General features: G+C 37.4%; 1 protein-coding gene across 1 annotated transcript in view; it reads left to right on the top strand.

Annotated features, from left to right (window-relative positions):
- The window catches only part of LOC125268262 (peroxidasin), a 77,424-nt gene extending 63,876 nt beyond the window's left edge, over window positions 1–13,548 (top strand). Inside the window, 3 exon segments of the mRNA XM_048190324.1 lie at window positions 3,011–3,028; window positions 3,030–3,125; window positions 10,320–13,548. Coding sequence (XP_048046281.1) covers window positions 3,011–3,028; window positions 3,030–3,125; window positions 10,320–10,454 — 249 coding nt within the window. The 3' untranslated portion in view covers window positions 10,455–13,548.
- Window positions 13,549–20,537: the final 6,989 nt, after the last annotated feature.

Genomic DNA, 20,537 nt, shown 5'->3' with positions numbered 1-20,537 from the left:
GAAGCGCCCGACAGCGGCGTCTTTAAGCGCGGCGTTTACAAATGCTAAAAACCGATGCCGTGATCAGAGATGTGTTTATTTTACGTGACTGAAAGAGCAAAAGTGGGGCTAAGAGACGAGATCTCCTATGACATCTTTCAGTATTAATTATCATTGAGGCGGAGAGAAGAACACAACCCTGCAGACAACAGGTAAATGCTGTTATTGCTGTTTTAGTAAATATGTTTACACAGCTTTTTAAAAATGTCCAAGTGCCGGTGTTTGACATGCGTTTGACCGATCAACGTACACTGAATGTTCCAATAGTTGCTGGTTTAGACTCGCTAATTTAGTTCCCCCAAAAGGAGTTCCTAGAACTAAAATCATTCCTAGTTCCTGCGGTACGAACACGGCAAAATCCAGGTATTTCAGCCAATAGTTCTAGGAACTGTGAAAAAGTTCCTCCGGTGGAAAAGCCCCTAATGCCAAGCTGCACTACATACTTTATACATTTATCTAAACCTTTATCCATTTATCTAAGTTTATTCTGGCACAGAAAATAAGTCACATTAAAGCTCTCTGAAGGGACCATTTGGCCCTGCACTCAATGCCACATTCAAAGATCAGATGAAGCACATATTTTTGAGCCCACTTTAACAGAGCTGTGAGGGAACGCACATCAGAAGAGCAGATATCAGACTAACACACAGAATCATCCTGCTGAAGTATAGTTTGATTTCTATATATCGATATCAAGTATAGACTCGGCAGTGTTATTTTATGTTTGAATTCTTATAGTTCACACTATTTTATTCAGTGTCTCTCCTCTGTCACGCTTTATAAAGCAATAGTTTGTCCCAAAAGTGAACATACACATTATATACTCACCTTCATGTAGTTTCAAACTTAACTGCAAAATAACTGCAAAAATGTAAATGTAAAATCTTGATAGGAAGGTTTTTGCGTTCTTCTGTGGAACACATGAAGTAACTGACTGTAATTTTCCATACAACTACAATGAATGGAGTAGACCAGCTTTTAAAGATTACACTTAAGCTTAAAAACGTCATCAAAATTGTACATACACCTCATACATAAAGTCTTCTAAAGCCATATGATGTTTGTGTGAAGGACAGTCAAAATATTTACTTGTGTTATTTATTAAGGGTGCACCGTATAAAATTATGTGATCAATAAGTCATTGCAACATGCTTTCCGTCAAAATAATTTATCAAAAAAACATTTTTTTAAAGTTTCAGCTAGACAAGAGTTTTAAAAAATGAGTTAAAATGACTAATAGCCCATCTGAATTTTACATAAAAGTTTAACGCAGTAACTGAACTTATGTTTTAAAGTTAAAGGGTTAGTTCACCCAAAAATGAAAATGATGTCATTAATGACTCATGTCGTTCCAAACCCGTAAGACCTTCGTTCATCTTCAGAACACAGCTTAAGATATTTTAGATTTAGTCCGAGAGCTTTCTGTCCCTCCATTGAAAATGTATGTACGGTAGACTGTCCAGAAAGGTAATAAAAACATCATCAAAGTAGTCCTTGTGACATCAGAGGGTCAGTTAGAGTTTGTTGAAGCATCGAAAATACATTTTGGTCCAAAAATAACAAAAACTACGACTTTATTCAGCATTGTATTCTCTTCCGGGTCTGTGTATATCCACAGTGATGCTGCTTCTTCTTCTTCTACGGCGGTTGGCATCCAGCTTATTGGTGCACTGCCCCCTTCTGCTCCGGACTGTGACGCGATTAGGATATCCGCGACATGCACACTTACGCGCCATTTTAAAAAATATGAGCAGAGGCACGCAAAATACAAACAATGTAGAATAGCTTTGAATACAGCGTGCCTCTCCCTCAGACTGTAAACGAAGCTCAGGCGCACCGGATAACACGTCATCAGCGTCACAGTCCGGAGCAGAAGGGGGCGGTAATGCATCAATAAGCTGGATGCCAACTGCCTTAGAAGAAGAAGAAGCAGCGTCACTGTGGATATACACAGACCCGGAAGAGAAGACAATGCTGAATAAAGTCGTATTTTTTGTTATTTTTGGACCAAAATGTATTTTTGATGCTTCAAAAACTTCTAACTAACCCACTAATGTCACATGGACTACTTTGATGATGTTTTTATTACCTTTCTGGACATGGACAGTATACCGTACCTACATTTTCAATGGAGGGACAGAAAGCTCTCGGACTAAATCTAAAATATCTTAAACTGTGTTCTGAAGATGAACGAAGGTCTTACGGGTGTGGAACGACATGAGGGTGAGTCATTAATGACATCATTTTCATTTTTGGGTGAACTAACCCTTTAAATTAGGTGGATTTGTTTTATATATATATAGTGTGAGTTAATGTTTGAAACATAACAAAAGTAAACAAATCATTATTTTCAATACAGAGGAAGAATATCAGTATATCAAACGTATCAAAGTTATTGTAAAACAGTTGAGATAGTGAAAAGCAAAGTGAAAGTGAAAGCTCCCGTGCCCCTTTATAAAATGAAGATCACAATCTTAAAATTTACTGCATTTGTGTTCCACAGAAATTATGACATAATTTTCATTTTTCTGCTGAACTATTCCTTTAAAGTACCCCTATTATGCTTTTCTCAGATATTATCTTTTATGTGGTGTGTAATATAGATGTTTGTGAATGTAAACAGTCTGCAGAGTCTAAAAGATCAAAGTGCAGATAAATGAAGTTATGGTCTCCTAAAAGAAAGAAGCAGTTCTGAACAGCCTGAAACGAGCCGTCGGTAATTCGAGTTTTACCTTCTGCTCAACCAAGTAAGTTTGTAACAAATTTGCGTAATACCAGCCTATGGTTTTCACTGGCTGCCTGCAAACAACGTCTACTTTGGCTCGCCCTCAAACACTCTAGTTGTAGCTGAGGCCTGGAAGAGTTCGGTTTGTGTTGTCGACATGTCGAGAAGACGCTGTTTTCTGCGCTGGTGTTGATACAGTATTGTTTTCGACCTTGGATAAATTTTTCTCTCTGTTGAAACTGACAGATAAAAAGACTTGAAGGTCCGTCTGAGCAGGACAGACTGCGCAGATGAGGATGGGAGAGAGCGGGTAGATGGAGAGAGCTGGAAGAAGAACCCCTGCACCACATGTCAGTGTAAAGTAAGTTCATCAGTGCACGGAAACACCAGCGCACCACAAATACTGTGTAGAAGTCTGGGAGACTTTAATCTTTTTTTTTTTTTTTTTATGATTCATACTTTTTATTTCCTTCAATGGGCAAACAATATATTCAATTTACAGATAATTAAATGTTTTGTAAACCCCTCCCCCTAGCCCACCCAAACAGCGTGTCAGGTACAATTATTTGTAGATTGCTATTGTAGATCTAACAGACACAAATAAATACAATCAACTTGAAATTAAAAAAAAGAGAAAGAAAGCACACAAAATAACAAAATAAATCATTTACATTCTTACAATGTCTCTCACCACAAGGACTTTAGAGATCCTCAAGAAATGCCAAATATCTACCCCACCTTCTCTCGTAAACCTCTGTTTTTTCGAGCAATCTGTGTGACATTTTTTCATATTCTGCCGCCTTTCCCAGTTCTGCAACCCATTCTTGAAAAGATGGTGAACCTGCTTGACCGCCATCCCCTCATAATAATTTATCTCCCTATCATAATACTTATTTGAATCCACTCTGTCATCTCAACATCAGCACTTAATAAAAGATGTAAATACTTGGGCAAAATGAAAAGCAGCATCCTGACACATCTTGAATATAGTTATGAACCTTAATCAAAATTCCTGTATTTTAGCACAGGACCACAGAGCATGCATCAGGTCTCCGTCTTCGCTCTCACATCTCCAGCATTCAGCAGAGTCCTTCAGACCAAGCCTGAAAAGCCTGCTCAGGGTCCAATAAAAACGATTTAATATTTTGAGTTTTACTCCAAGTCATACTCCAAGATTTCTTGACATTACTTTACAATTTTGACAGATTTGAATCCAATGTTCATCACTAAATGTACAATTTAAGTCCTTGCTCCAGACCATTTTAAGTGCAGAATGGAAACTATAACCTACCTTGTCCATTAACCATCTGTAATATACTGAAACCTCATGTTCCTCCACCATAAGCTGTTAGAATTATAGACAAAATATTATCCTCTCCTGGAGCTTTACTACCAGTACCTAAAAGTCCCACATAATAGATGTCTAATCTGTAAATATCTCCAAAATTGTATTTTATTAAGGCCAAAAGTTTGTGTTAATTGGCTAAATGATTTCAAAGTGTCATTCTCAAACACATCCCCTAACTTCAAGATATCCGTTCTCCATCCATTCCTTCCAGAAAAAAAGTTGACTTTCCGATACACAATTTAGGATTCAACCAGATACTTGAAGCTGTGTTCAAGAAGGGGTTAAACTTAAACATTTTTCCTTATTCTCTTCCAAACTTGATTGGAGATGAGATATTATTGGGTGAGACTGCACTTTCTGAGGTGTCTTAATGGACAAGCGTTGCAGTGGTGGAAGGGGAGGTAGGATATCTCGTTCAACATTAAACCAAGGTAGGGCCCTCTCTGGGGGGACGGACCAATGAGCCAAATGTCTCAGGCTGAAGGCGTAATAATAAAACAAAAGTTTAGGAAGCCCCAGTCCTTCTTTGTCAACCGGCTGTTGCAGCTTACTCATATGCAACCATGGGCGCTTATTATTCCAAAGAAATGATTGGTTAGCTTATCAAACTGTTTAAAATATTGCAGAGGAATCTCTACTGGGATTGACTGAAGTAAATAATTAATTGAAAATTAATTGACTTTTGGCAGTTCATTTTATAGAACATTCACCTCACCCCAAAGAGACAAATCTAGTGATGACCATCTCCCTACATCATTTGAAATGTTTTGTAGTAATGGTTCTAAATTCACTCTTACTAAATCCTTTAGTTTATGAGGGAAGAGAATATCAGGGTATCTCATGACTTGTTTGGGCCACTGAAAGGGAGCGGGCTGGAAAAATGACATAGGAATGTCCAAGGAAGATCTTCAGACTTTGACCAGTAAACTTTGTAACCAGAAAGCTTAGAAAATGAATTAATAATCTCCAACAAACATGACACTGACTTTTGAGGCTCTGAGACAAACAACAATATGTCATCTGCATATAGCATCAGTTTATGGACTGATCTCTCCACAGAAACCCCAGGAAAGCTTGTACCTTCTCTTATAGCTGCTGCCAGAGGTTCTAAAGCCAGGGAAAACAGCAACGGAGATAATGGAGATCCTTGACGGTTCCCTCTTGCCAGCGCAAAATAAGAAGAAATTTGTCCATTAGTCTGTACTTCACCTTGGGGTCGCGTATACAGTAACCGTATCCATTTTAGAAAAACGTTTCCAAACCCCAAAAATTTTAATGTCTCAAATAAGTACTCCCACTCAACACAGTCAAATGCTTTTTCCGCATCCAATGAGATTGCTGCCACTGGACCATCGGTGTCAGCCATTGACCACATAATACTAATAAGTGTTAAATAGGTGTTAAAATGGAGAAAAAAACCTTGGAAGAACCTCTCATCGTCTTCAGTGACTGGTACAACTAATAAGTCTCCTAATATTATCTGCCCCTTTTCTGCCATGTATAAAACCCTCCTGATCCCCATGCACTAAAGAGGTAATATCCCTGTCCAACCTGTTTGCCAAAATTTTAGAAAGTATTTTAACATCCACAGGAATTAAAGAAATTGGACAATATGTCTTACAATCAGCCGGGTCCTTGTCCCTTTTAAGGATAAGAGTAATTAATGCCTGCATCAATGTAGATGGTAGCTCTTCTTTCTCCTTTGCCTCATTATACAAATTCAGCAGCAGTGGAGATACCTCAAGTTCATAACACTTAAAAACTCTGCAGTAAATCCATCTGGCCCCAGAAACTTAGAGGAGGGTGAGGACCTGATTACTTCTATAATTTCTTCAATTGTAATAGGAGAGTCAAGTTCGTTTTTCTGTTCCTCTGTCAGCTTGGGTAAATTCAGTGAGTCCAAAAAATCCCTTATATCTCTATCCCCTGCCTCACAAGTATTTCCTAAAAACTTCATTAATATCCTCTAACTTGGTAACAATTATTCCTTCAGCAGACTTAATAGAGGGAATTAGAGATGACATTTCATTTTGTTTAATATAGTTTGCAAGAAACTTGCCTGCTTTGTCACCAGATTCAAAATATTTCTGTATTGCCCTGAATAACCCAAACTCCACCTTCTTGGATAATATATCAATTGTACTTATATTTTAACTGAGTTAAATATCTCAGGCCTTCATAAGTAGTCTTTTTCATCATCTCCAATTCACTCTCTTTCCAAATTAGCCAGGTTCTCTGTTACATCTTTTAGAATACGAAGCATACTGTATAATATAACCCCTTAACACTGCCTTCAAAGATTCCCAAGCGATTCCTGCCGAGGGCACAGCTGCCAGATTTGTCTCTTCGTAAATTTTGATTTGAGTTTTTAATGCCTCCTTAAACTCTGATCTTTGTAAAAGTGAAGAATTAAATCTTCATCTGTAACAATGCTGAATAGCCTGACGTGGGCTAATTTCCATACTAACCCAAGCATGATCTGACATTATAATGGTGCCAATAGAACAAGTAGAACCATAAATGAGAGACTTTGATACCAAAAAGTAATCAATTCTAGAATATAGCCAGATATCTCCTAGCCCAAAAGATTTACACATATTTTGTAATTTCACATAAGCTTTGGGCATTTTACTCTTCATTAAATTGTTCCGGTCAAGCACTGAGTCAAGCACCAGATTCAGATCCCCGCCTAAAATAATATCACACTGCCCAGCTTAAATTAATGAAAAAGTAGAATCATCTGTATTTGGTGCATAAACATTGGCTAATATTATTTTCTGCTCTTGCACTTCTGCCAGTATAATAAGAATTCTTCCTTATTTGTCTTTAATTTGCTTTATACTTTTAAATTGTAGCTGCTTACTATTATTACTTGTACCCACATTATAAAATAACTTCCCCATCCAACCCCCCAGTAACTTCTCTGCTTCCCTCTGTAAGAGATGAATTTCTTGAAGAAACACAACATCATATTTCTCCACCCTTAGTTTAGACATAACCTTCCTTCTTTTAATTGGATGTCCTAACCCTTTTACATTCCATGTGGTGGAGACGCAATACTCTAGATAGGTTCAGTACCAGCTTTCATAAAATATATATATATATTAGGGGTGTGACGAGACGGGTATCTCACGAGACGAGACGAGACTCGAGATTGAGTTCACGAGACGAGACGAGACAAGATTTTTACACACTATTTTTAAGAAATCCTCAATGGCGAAATACATGACTAGAAAAAATATTCTGCAGGTGTATTTGAAATGTTTTAACTAATCATCTCGTAATGAATGTCATTTCAGTTCTACTTTCTTACTATGAATTATCATATGCAGTAAAAGACAACAATACTCAAGTACTGTAAAAGGTTTTGCCACAAACTCAACTGACTGACTTCTCTTCTGTATGATTTCAGTCTCTTCAGACCTTACTGTACATGATTTATGAGCTTCTACAACTTTTGACCTCCTAACTGAACTCCTCTCCACAAACTGATCACAGAAATAAAAACAGTATAAATAAAAATGTTAACACTTTACAATAAGGTCTCATTTATTAACATTAATGTATTAACCAACATCAACTAACAATGAGCAATATATTTGCTACAGTATTTATTAATCTTTGTTTATGTTAGTTAATAAAAATAGTCATTCATTGTTAGTTCATGATAGTTCACAGTGCATTAACTAATGTTAACAAATGAAACCTTATTGTTTGTGCTTAATAAGATTAAGAGAAACTGTTATTTGTTTTTATGGTAACACTTTACAGTAAGTGCAACCATAATCGCACTCTCTCAATATTCAAAAGTGCAAATAAGACCAATTTTTTCTTTGATACAGAGCTAAGAGATGGTTACAACTACACTGCCCAGCCCAAAATAGCTTTCATATTGAGAGATATTTGCATTCATCAAGGAGCCGCTTTCAAAATGCGGGTATTGAAATCGCGTTTGAATGTGCGCTCGCGTTTACTTTCACTTTTAGCGATTGCGCGTAACTCTGTAAATATGGAGCGGCGGCAACCGTTATCCAACTGAATTAAATGTTTTTTATTTAAATACAAAGCAAAACGACAGTGGAGGCGTAATGTAAACGTAGCGGTGGCATATTCTTTCCCAATCATCCTAACACTCTGTCATGGCAACAACATCACGAGACTACTTTTCGCCTCGACGAGAAATCTCGTCACATATTAGTCACACCCCTAATATATATATATATATATATATATATATATATATATATATATATATAAAAATAAAAAATTGCGATTATAATCGTACATGCACAAATTTTCCCATTTTCCAATTTTAACAAAATGAACTGCGCTTGAACGAGAACAGAGCGCAGAATTGTCACGTCATTATTAAGAAATGTCCTTTCATCAACAACAACTTGACGATCCATGACTTGCTTGCAGGTGAAACACCATCGCCACAAAATGTTCAATCTCTGGTCAAAATGCATGACCTCAAAACAAAATACCGTTTACAATGACTCAAGACATATTAATGAAATCAGGACTACTATAAAACATCAGATCTCACTTTAAGGATCTGTCCCATTACTGTCCCATTTCAGTGACATACTTCAAGGCTTCTTTTGGGCAAGCGAAGTGTTTATGTCCCGTCGCTAGTCTCAGTCCTTAGGGTCGCTGGATACATCATTGCAAATTTCTCCCCATTTTGATATATATCCACTGTGACTACAGGACATTGCATTTTCATGTACTTAACATGTGCTTCAATAATGAATGTATAAAACCGTTTTATGCCACCATTTAAATGTTTAGGCCGATATTAAAAACGAGTAGAAACATAATTATGTCATTAAAAATTGATTATAACGTTATTATAAAAACATATTTATATGTAATTTATATGCAAGTAGCTTACAAATCAATTAATTTTAACCTTTAATATTATAATGATGTACCAGCTGTGGTTCCCTGTGTAGTTTACAGCATTATTTGAGAGAGATTTTTTTCTTTGAGGAAATTTGCCATGTAGACCCCAAATTAATCATTATTGAATTGAAGGTAATCAAATCGAAATCAAATCGCAAATTTCTGAATCAAAATCGAATCCAATTGTAAAATTTGTGTCAATGGCCAGTCCTAGTGTCAATAAATGTTTTTTGTTTGTTTGTTTACTTGAATCAAATGTTGTTTATTTCCATTTATTTTCTTTTGGGAGTGTACCAGAATGCTTACTTTATATGTTAAATGAAACGAGTATTTATGAGTGAGTTATTGAGTTGTACATCCAAACAGATTTTTTTTTAAATAATTAATTCAAATAAAATACATTTTAAAATAGACTGCAGCAATTCATATTTTGTCAGAACCTCTGGTAATAAATTACGTTATTTAGTTTAGTTGTCATTCAGAATCGTGATCTTAGTTCGACAAAACAAAAAAGTTTCTTAGTTTATCCAGAATTGTGCAGCTCTAAGTTTCTTTAACGCTTATTTATTTAATCTTCATATAAAATATAGGAAAGATTTGTTTACATTTTATTTTTTAATTAAAATTATTTGTTGTTTGCCTTAATTAAAAATGCATTGGTTAAATTCAAACTTTTTTTCTACTGTCCTTTTTTTGAAAAAATTTTTATTAAACTTTTTTCAATAATTATCGATACCTAGCAATATGAAACATTATATGATACATTTTTTAGCTGTATCGCCCAGCCCTAGTTTTATGATCAAATCTCTGTAGTTTTAAAACATATAATGCAATGCAATACAATGATGATTGAGAGATGAACAAATAAACCTTCCTCAAAAGATGATGATCATATTTGAGACTCACATTTGAACATGATATTTTCTGAAGAATGATGTATGGGTAATCAATCTTGAAATATTATTAACAATATAAAAGTTATTCTTACGTTTACTATATAAAAATCAGTAAAGATTTCTCAGCAAATGCGTGAACCACGAGCTGAAGAGGGGCATTTGTACAGTTTTACTAAAGGCCTTTTACTTGATAAAAAACTATAAACTATGGCATATTGTACCCATAGATACCACTGTACCACTTTACATTACATTCCTGCAAAGGGTGACCAAAAATGTATTCACATTTCCTGCAGAAAAAAATGAAAAAACGATTTAATCCATGCATGTTGCATTTTCTATTCAAGTTACCAGCCAAACGGTGTTTTCAGTTCTCAGTTGTTCCTGTGTCTGTCTTTGTCAGGGGGCCCAGGTGACGTGTTTCGTGGAAAAGTGTCCGCCGGCAGCATGTCTGAATCCTGTGACGCCCACAGGCTCGTGCTGCCCCGTGTGCCTCATCCAGCCGTCACAACCGCAGGATACAGAGCATCGCGTATAACCTCAGGACACTTAACCCATGTGACCTTGAGCTCATGCCTCCATTTGGTCTATAGTTGTGTTTCAGGGTTTTTCTGTTGTTTGTCATGTATTGGTTTGTTTGTTCGCATATCCTCAGACACCCACTACAAAGAACCAAAAATACACTGCCTTAAAAAGTATTTGAACAGATGAATGTGGGACCCTGTTTTCCTCCTCAGGCCTGTTAACTGGGAGACAACTACCCAAGGTGTTCATTTACAAGACCAGAGATGGGCGACTTCGGTCCTGGAGGAACGGTGTCCTGCATTTCAGTTCAAGCTTCATCCCTAATCAAACATGCCTGAAAAAGCCAAAGTCTTCAGGATTACTTGAAAATTACAGGCAGGGGCACTCGAAAAATATTTAGGCCTAGATTTAAGATTTATGTCATTGAATTGCATATAAAAATTCCATCCATTTGGATAACAGAGTTTTAACATAAAGTATTAAACGTAATGCAATGCATATTTGTCAGTCATGCATGAAACGGGTAAGATTTCTGCAATAGTACTAATAAAGTGAATGTGTTTAAATACCCAATAACCAGGTTTATCATCAATAAATCTCATACATTTAAACTAACTGAATATTGATTGTTCCACAGCTAGCCATATTTTAAGCAGATTTATGGTGCTTCTAATCAATCTGAATGAATGTATTTCAAAAATATGATTATTTAAATAAAATCAAATAAATGCAAGTACTTAATAAACTTTGCCGTGATTTTTTGGATGCGGAATGTATGACTGACAAATATGCATCACATTAAGTTCATGAGTTTATGTTAAAACTGTGTAATCCAAATGAATGGAAATTTTATGTGCAATTCAAATACATAAATCCTAAATTTAGGCCTAAATATTTTTTGAGTGTGTGGAGCTGAACTCTGCAGCGCAACGTCTTTCCAGGACCCGAGTTTCCCATTTCTGGTTGTTTAATGGAAGAAGCATTCTCAGGCTGGAGATGCTGCATAACTGGTGCTATCATGTCAGCGATTTACCCGAGTCTTACGAGTGTTGTTTTATGCATTTAATTTTGCAATATGCAATGCATCATACAGTATATACACTCATTATGTGCTTTTTAAATCCACATTTGAGCGAAAACTTGTCGTTTTGTAGTTACGCTTAAGAAATTTTAAACGTTACTTGTGCTTTTACTTTGTTTATTGTGCATAGTATGATATTCTGGACACATGTAGAACATTAGTTCCCGCTTTGTATCTTCCTCTCATGTGAAGAAAAATGTGAATACCTTGAAAACAATCTTTGCAATGGGGAAAAAAACTCTACTGATCACCAAATGTTTGTTTCCCTTGGCAACTGCGGGTTTTCTGAGACCTGAACTTTGGGCGTTCTTTGCTTTATCTTGACAGAAAGCTGTTATTGATGTTTTTGGTTTGGGAGCGACCGAGGTGAAGCGTTTGGGAAGCGCAGCACTGAGCTGAAGTCAGCCTCTCTTCTGAAGTGTTACTGTACTTTTCTACAAAACTCTGTTCTACCAGCACAGTATTTATAACCTTGTCATGAATGAAGGTCCAGACGTTTCCTTTCTTTTCAAACAGTGTTCAGAGATGTAAACCGTTGTGCCTCATCACAATACATCACTCGTACCATACACACTTCTCTCGTTCAGCTGACGCTTTGATCCAGCAAAAGAGAAATATTTGGAGATGGGAATTGCATTTATGATTCTGATTCCATTAATGATTCGTTTTAGTGCCTTGAGTAATCACTAAATAATACTGTAGCATTTAAACTGGTTCATAAGAGTCTTTGGTTTGAAGCAGCGAGGACTTCAGTGCTTTCTGTGTGTTTTCTTATTGTATTATTTTCACACGCACAGTATTTGTCACGTTCAGTTTAGCTTAAAGACTCGACGTTTGCTTTGATGCTGTAGAAAAACTAGTTTAGTTGTTAACTACCATTCAAAAGTGAGTCTCTTCTGCTCACCAAGGCTGAATTTATTTAATCAAAATACAGTAAAAACAGTAATATTGTGAAATATCATTACAATTTAAAAATTACAAATATATTAAAGCAAAAACAATGTAATTTATTCCCCATGATTCTTCAGAAATCATTCTAATATGCTGATTTACTGCTCCGTTATAATTGGTGCTCAAATTCTTGTTATCAGTATTTTTGTCTTTTTTTCAGGATTCTTTGATGAATAGAAAGTTAAGACAGCATTTATTTTAAATAGAAATCAGTTGTACATTATAGAATGATTTCTGAAGGATCACGTGACACTGAAGACTGATGCTGAAAATTCAGCTTTGATCACTGGAATAAATTATACTGAAATAGGAAACGGTTCTATTAAATAGTCATAATATTTCACAATAGTGCTGTTTTACTGTATTTTTAAATGCAGCCTTGGTAAGCATATGAGCCTTCTGTCAAAAATATAAAAACTAAAAAAAAAATCTTTATTCTAAACTTTTGACCAGTAGTGTCTATACTGTATATATTATTATTATTAGTGGTAGTAGTTTTTATATATATGTATAAACTAGACTCCAGGAATCCTACAACACTTCTTTTGCTGAATGTAAAGTTCCCCCATACTGTATTATAGTGACAAAGTTTTGTTTAGAGGACTAGTAAGAAGTTTTTTTGGCGTCTGAACCATGCGTCTCTCCTCAAAACATTCCACTGTATCCTGATTGAACATCATCAGCGTAACAGGACATCAGAATCACTGTTTGCTTGTACAGTTCTGGTGGTTAGTGATTGGGAAAGTGACTGTGATAGTGGTGAGAGCAGCTGAGTGTTATTTGTTTTACCATGTTTGACCTGCGTTCAACATTTTTATCTCTGTTATGTGACTCTGTGTCAGTGTTTTATTACTCCCAAACAGCCTTCCTTCCTTCCTTAATGATCTAACAACCTCTTGAAGATCCTCCCCCAAACCAAACTGTGCCCACCTGCCATGGAAATGCACTGCCCTGCGAGACTGAACACGCTCTAACTAGTGGTCAAAATGATTGTTTGTTTTTTGTTTTGTTTTTTGCCAAAGACTGTTTGCACTGCAACATATGCCTTTCAACAATAAAATGGCCACATATGAAACATTGGAGCTTTTTTTTTCCAAAATATGTTGTCACGTTTATACATATTTATTTATTCATTTACTGTCTATAGCACTTCACTTACGAAAAATAAGTTTATTCAAATGTGCTATTAGTATCTTATTTTTAGTGTAAAAGTAAAGTATACTTTCAGTCTGCTTTTTATGTACTCCTGAGAAAGGTTCATTCTTGCGTTACGCACATTTGAGCTTCAGCAAGAACCAGTGAGGTTCATTATGTTACATTTTGAGCTTTGAGCAGTTTTGGTTCATATACAGTCATGAAAAAGTATACCTTTTTAAATTTCTATGGTTTTACCTATCAGGACATAATAAAAATCATCTGGTCATTAGCAGGTCTTAAAATTAGGTAAATACAACCTCTGATGAACGACATGACATATTACACCATGTCAATATTTATTTAACCAAAATAAAGCCAAAATGGAGAAGCCATGGGTGACAAACTAAGTACAACCTATGATTTAATTGCTTAGCAGCAATAACTTGAATAATTTTCTCTATGACTTGATCAGTCCTTCATGTCGTTGTGGAGGGATTTTGGCCCACTGTTCTTTACAGCGTTGCTTTTTTTTTCTTTTTTTAGTTTTTTAGTGTTATTTGTTCATGCATAGCACTCTTAAGGTCCCACCACAGCATTTTAATCAGGTTGATGTCCGGACCTTGACTGGGCTAGTGCAACATCTTGATTTTTTTTCTTTTTCATCCATTGTGTTGTAGATTTGCTGGAGTGCTTGGGATCATAGTCCTGTTGCATGATCCAATTTCAGCCAAAGCTTTAGCTGTCGGACAGATGGCCTCACATTTGACCCCAGTATACTTTGGTATGCAGAGGAGTTCATGGTTGACTCAAGATGTCCAGGTCCTTTAGCTGCAAAATAATCCCAAATCATCAAACCTCCACCACTGTGCCTGACACAGTTGGTATATGAGGTGTTTGTGCTGATATTTTTTCCCGCTTCATTCTGGAGGGCAACCCAATTCCATCTGTTAGTGAGAAGCCAGTGAAGAGTCTCAGAAAGCTGCTTGAGGTACTGGCAGAAAGTGGAGAGCCGCACGGGAGCTGGAGGCAGCAGAGTCCAGGCTAAGGCACAAGGCCGTGGTGCGGACTGGTTTGTGGAAGAGCATTTGTCATTAAAATAACGATAGAAACCACCTTAAATTAACTATCAAAATAAGGGTAGTCAGTGATGTAGGAAGTCGTGTCTTAAAGTTGCAATCACTTTTTTATTGGTTAAAATGAATGGAGAATCTCATGTTTTCCGTGCTCAAGCCCTCAGTATCGATGCTTTGCTTATGGTTTTATAAACAAGGTCCAGTTCAGCGCTGGATTTACAGATCATTTGAAACTGAAAGTAATGATCCCGGTCATGAGTCAGAACCGCAGGTGGAGAGTAAAACTGCTTCAAATGTCTGTTTTGTTGGCAGTCGGCACGTAAGTGCATATCATGTAAACAACACAAACGTATAATGAATCAAAAGTTATCCAGGGATAATGCAATGGTGTATTGTGTGTGTTTAAATACATTTGTATAGCTGACCATTGATAGCTTCGCTACACAAAAGCTGCGCGTTCGTCACTCTTTAGCTCCGCTCACACGGCACGCCTCCAGGAGCTCGGCTGTTTTCAGAAAGTCTCGGTACAGCATAACTTTCTTTTATAAATCTGATCAAACTAAAGACTTTTTGGAGATATGAAGGATGCACTACTACTCTATATGTACTCAAGATTAACATGAGATTGGCTGAAACTGTGTGTTATGTACCCTTTAATCCATGCTGTCTATGATGTCTTACCAAGCCCAGCGAACCTCCAGCTCTGGGGCAAAGCTGATACTCCCTCCTGCTCCCTCTGCAATGGAAATGGGTCACAAGAACACATCCTGAGCTCCTTCCCAAAGGCTCTTGGGGATGGCCACTACCACTGGCGGCATGACCATGTTCTAAAGGCACTAGCGGAGAGTGTCTCCTGGGCCATTGAGAGCACCGAGCTAGGAAGGAAATACGGTTTGTGAAGGAAGGAGAGCAGCCAACACTGCAGCACAAAGCTCCAGCAGGCCTTCTTCATACAGCACGGGACGGGCAGCTTTTGGTTGACTTACAGAAGCAGCTGAAATTCCCACCACACATCGCAGTAACATCTTTGCAACATGACATCATTCTATCTGAGGTCTCAAAACAGCTTGCGCCATGGGAAGAGCGAAGGGAAGAGGCATTCAAAAGGAAAAGCACCAGGTACAAAGGTGTGATTGATCAGTGCCGAGAGAGGGATTGGAGAGCTTGCGGTCACCCTGTGGAGGGTGGATGCAGGGGCTCTGCTGGCCGCTCTCTCTACAGAGCATTCACTGCGCTGAGGGTTGAGTGGGCCTCAGAGGAAAGCAACCACCAGACTTGCAACAGAGGCTGCAGAAAGCTTCAAGATAGCTGTGAATGAAAAGGGGTGATCCGTGGCCAAGCTCTGCTGGGACACGGGTAGGGGCTTGATCACCCCCAGCTGGGTCATCTGGGTGATGATGCTGAAAGACCCGAAATACCCGATGAACCCAGGAACATCACTCATGATGCGTCCCATCTTCATCTTTCACCTTGCTTTTCCCCAAACATGGCGCTGTGCATTAAGGCCAAACATCTGCACTTTGGTCTCGTCTGTCCAAAGGACATTGTTCCAGAAGTCTTGTGGTTTGTTCAGAAGATGCAACTTTGCAACTTTTTTTTTATGTCCTTATACATAAAACTATAGAATTTAAAAGGTTGTACTTTCTTTTTCATGACCGTATGCATAAACGAATCAAACTAAGGAAGAATATTTGGTAAGTTCTGAAACAAACGAGCCAGGTGTGAAAACAGCAATGTTGCCTTGTGAAATGGAACTGAACCAAGAAGAAATTGCAACATTGTAACAATTTTAATATCTGTTTCGGAACAAAGCAAATGATCTACAGGTGTGAAAACGCCCTAAAACGCATTATTAAAGTGATGAGGGATAGATATTATATTTACAAGAGATTTAAGTGCAGGTTGGTGCTATCCTTAACAGCCAGCTTCACTGTGATTCCCCATCTCTCCTCTCTGAATCTCACAACTGCTCTCTGATTTCTCACTGATATCACAGAGAATAGAGGACGCTTGAAAAATGACTCCTGTAATGCAGCAAGGCTTCCACAGACAGAAAGCCGCACCATACTGTAATTTAACGCCATGGTTTTAGGTTAAGTGTGTTTAAAGATATAAAGAGGGTGTTATAAAAAAGACTAGCATTATCTTTTCCCCCTCAGAAAACAGAGCAATCTGTGCAAATGTTTTGTTGGCTCGGAGGAGAACACATTCTCTTCACATGAGATGTTTTCTTTTCAGGGTTCAGTCTGGGAGTAGAGCCAAGTTGCACAATTAGGCCACAAAAGGCTCCCCATCTGCTGGGCTTGCGTATGTGTGTGTAGGTCCCCATAACGTGGCCCCTGACTGTAGAGAGGCTTATCTCTCCGTGGGGACTCCCAACTCACAGAAATGCCTCGAAGTGGATACAGGAGAAAATGTTTGATGAAAACAACTGTCCAGAACTGCACATGCTCAGAGATTTCACTCCCAGAATCGAGTGCATAAGGAATTAAGGCCCGGATATACTTCATTTTCGGTGCTCCGCTCTGTCTCGTAAATAGTTGAGTATGCAAGCCTTTCAAAGTATACTCCTTTAGCCATGAGCACGAAAAGATACTTTCGGCACGTGTGCACTATCTAGTGGACTGAAGTCACTCGCACATGTGCTGATGTACACGGACACATGGGCTGCACACGAACAGTGCACACGGAAGTCCACGGAACCTCCTGATGATGAAAATTACGTCACACGGACAGTGCGTGCCGAAGTATACTTTGGGCTTTCTGAAAGTGGAGCAGTGAGGTCTGAATGAAAAGTTCACCACAGGACAATAAATGTTTGAGTTAATGGATTCAAGGGATGCAAACACCACACAACACTGAAAGAAAAACACAAAAAAGCAACATTAAAGGGGTAATGATTTGCATTGTTATAATTTTAGTAGGATTTTTACATAAAAATTGTCAAAATTTACAAATAAAAGACCATTTTCTCTCTTTTTTTGTTAATAGACAAACACTTTTTACTGTTAAAAATTAAACAATTACTCTACAAAAATGCTACAACGCAATCATGCATTATGCTGTACTAAAGCTTTATTAAGGATAAATATTAAAATGTATATTAAATCATAAACAAACAGCAGTAGTGTTTACAAATAACAGCGTATCTAAAAAGTATGAGACAACTACAAACAAACAAACATCCTGTAAGAGCCGTGCATATTCTCTGGGTCTCTCAGACTCAAATTGATAAGGCAATATTAACGGCATTGATTACAATACACGGTGCACATATAACATACAACCCGCAATGGTAAGGGGCGTGACATTTCTGGACAACGTGCACTAGGCGGTTAACGAATCACAACACACTGGGCCAGCTAACCAATCTGAGCCCATTGTGTATTTGTGAGGGAGGGGCTTCATAGAAGCAGGAACTCAACAGAGCCTTTTAGGAGAACGGAAACAGCAATGTTGAATAAAGTTAAAATATGTGAAAAATAATGTGTTTTTTAAAAAAACGATGCATGAACACAATCAAGTCTTCAGAAAAGCTGATCATCCACACCTTTAAGTATTTTAAGAGTGACTCAATTGCATTCATGGATGGTGCTCGCCACAACTCTGTGATTGCAAGAATTTTCTGTACAGTATTATTGGTACAGTTTTTCACCACAAATTCCACAGTTAAACAGGATTTATTAAAAAACAAGTTAAAATAATGTGAGCAATTGGCTTAAACACAAGTATATACCACTTATTAACTACCTCAAAGCTCACAACAGGTCTGTCTTTAAATGTTACAGTTAAAAATTTTCCCTATGGAGAAAAACCGAGTTTTTACTTCTGAAACCTGACTGTTGTACTGACTGAGTGGATGGCAGTGGGCTGGTGGCACAGACAGCGGTAAATCCAGAGAGATTCCAGGAGTGATCCAACATGAACAAGAGACAAACAAACTGGAACTAGACACTAGACGGCAAAGAACACGACAGACACGCACCAACAACGATCTGACAAAGAATGACTGCAAACACCAGGATAGATATAGAGTGCATTTACATGCACCTTCATAATGGGATTATAATGGGATTTTTGCAATATTTTGCTGTTAAACTTTACCTTGTGTCAATGCAATACTTCGATCAAACTAATGCAATTAAGCTCATAATCGTAGTAACCGTATTCACATTAAACTATGTGGCGTATGCCAATTTTAATCGCAATAAACAGGCATGTAAACCTTAATCACATTTTTACCGCTCTGTCCAAAGTGTGCATGTGCTTGGATCGACACGGATGCTGTTGTTCACACAACTTCATTTTTCAAGTTTTCACTTCTTCAAATTGCTAAACTCTGTCAACACAACTCGCTGCGCAGTCAAAAATAATTTCCAGAAAAAACCCATATTTACTTAGATTTTAACCTATAACATTTTCTGCTGTTTTATAAAGGACTCCTCTATTCCCTTCACCAACTCCAATTCCAGTAATCTCACTAAGGATCTTATTTGTTTCCCAATTTGCCATTTTAAATTTCCATATAAGAACAGCATCTTTCATAATCTCTTACATCCACAGCTATTTTGCAATGAATAACTAAATCATCACTCTTCATTGTATTATGCTGGGAAAGCATGCGATTAGGAAGCATGAATAGGATGGGCAAGGATTCTGATTGGATTGGAAAGGCCCTTTGGAGATTTGATTTTGATTCTGATGAACTGTTTATTTCATTGATCTATTTGAATTTGAGGAGAGGAGCCTCGGTTATAAAAAGACATCTAAAAGAGGAGGGGGGGAGTTTGTGCCCTTGCAGGAAGTTGTTAGGCTGATGCTCAATAATGGCAAAAACAGCACTTTCAAATCTTGTCAAAATGTTGCACATTATCGCCATCTGGTGGTTAAAGGCCGGTCAAAGCATCTCATTAATGCCACCAGACCCAGAGTTTCTGGGGTTAGAGCTAATACAACAGTCAGTTTATACTTTAAAAACACTGTACAATAAATGTATCTAACCGATATGATGCTGTGTGGGCAACTGTATGAAAGAATAGCATTAGCTTTTTAGGCTATTATAATCAACCTTCAATTAACAACACAAAGCCTTATTAATAGGCATTTTTTCATTTGGTAGGCATATATCCAAAGGGACCATTGCATTCAAGGTACATGTACATTTAATTGAGTTATGCATTCCCTTTGGATTAAACCTATAACATGGGCTTTGTTGGTGCCATGTTTGAGCTAAAGGAACACATTTACACACTGTTTAGACCTATTCCTATGCCTAGTTCATGTAGGTTTATGTGTGATCAAAAAATATAGTGAAAATGTCTGTGAACATGACTATGCTGGTGGACATTTAATCTACTATTATTTCTGTGTGTGAGAATATTCTCTCACAAGGGCTTGAGAAGGCAGAATTGCATAACAAATGATAAAAGATAAAAAATATTAAAGAAGAGAGAGAGAATACAAAGCACTGCACTGTCTAGAATGGCAGGGTATTTGGATTGCTGAGGTGCCATTTTGGATTTAAAAGAATAATCAAACCAAAAAGTGTAACAGAGCTAACATGCCTTTCAAATCAAGCATTATCCATGTAAACTATAACAAAGTTCAAACACACACACACACACAATGCAAACTAACTCACTTCATGTAAAATACAGTAAATGATAGCTACAGCCTAAGTAATACTGTGGACAGCTGGTCATTATAATATTTTGTATCCATTTGCATTGATGCCCACATATCAGAAGTGAGGCTTACAGCATTAAGGTAACATGGAACATTCTAAGAACTCACTAACATTCTGGCAAAGTTCTCTCAGTAGAACGTTCTTCTCAAAAGAACATCATTCATGGAA

The sequence above is a fragment of the Megalobrama amblycephala genome, linkage group LG5 (assembly GCF_018812025.1).
Source record: "Megalobrama amblycephala isolate DHTTF-2021 linkage group LG5, ASM1881202v1, whole genome shotgun sequence".
NCBI lineage: Eukaryota > Metazoa > Chordata > Actinopteri > Cypriniformes > Xenocyprididae > Megalobrama > Megalobrama amblycephala.
Note: the sequence above shows the minus strand (reverse complement) of the source record. Positions and strands in the feature narration are given on the sequence as shown.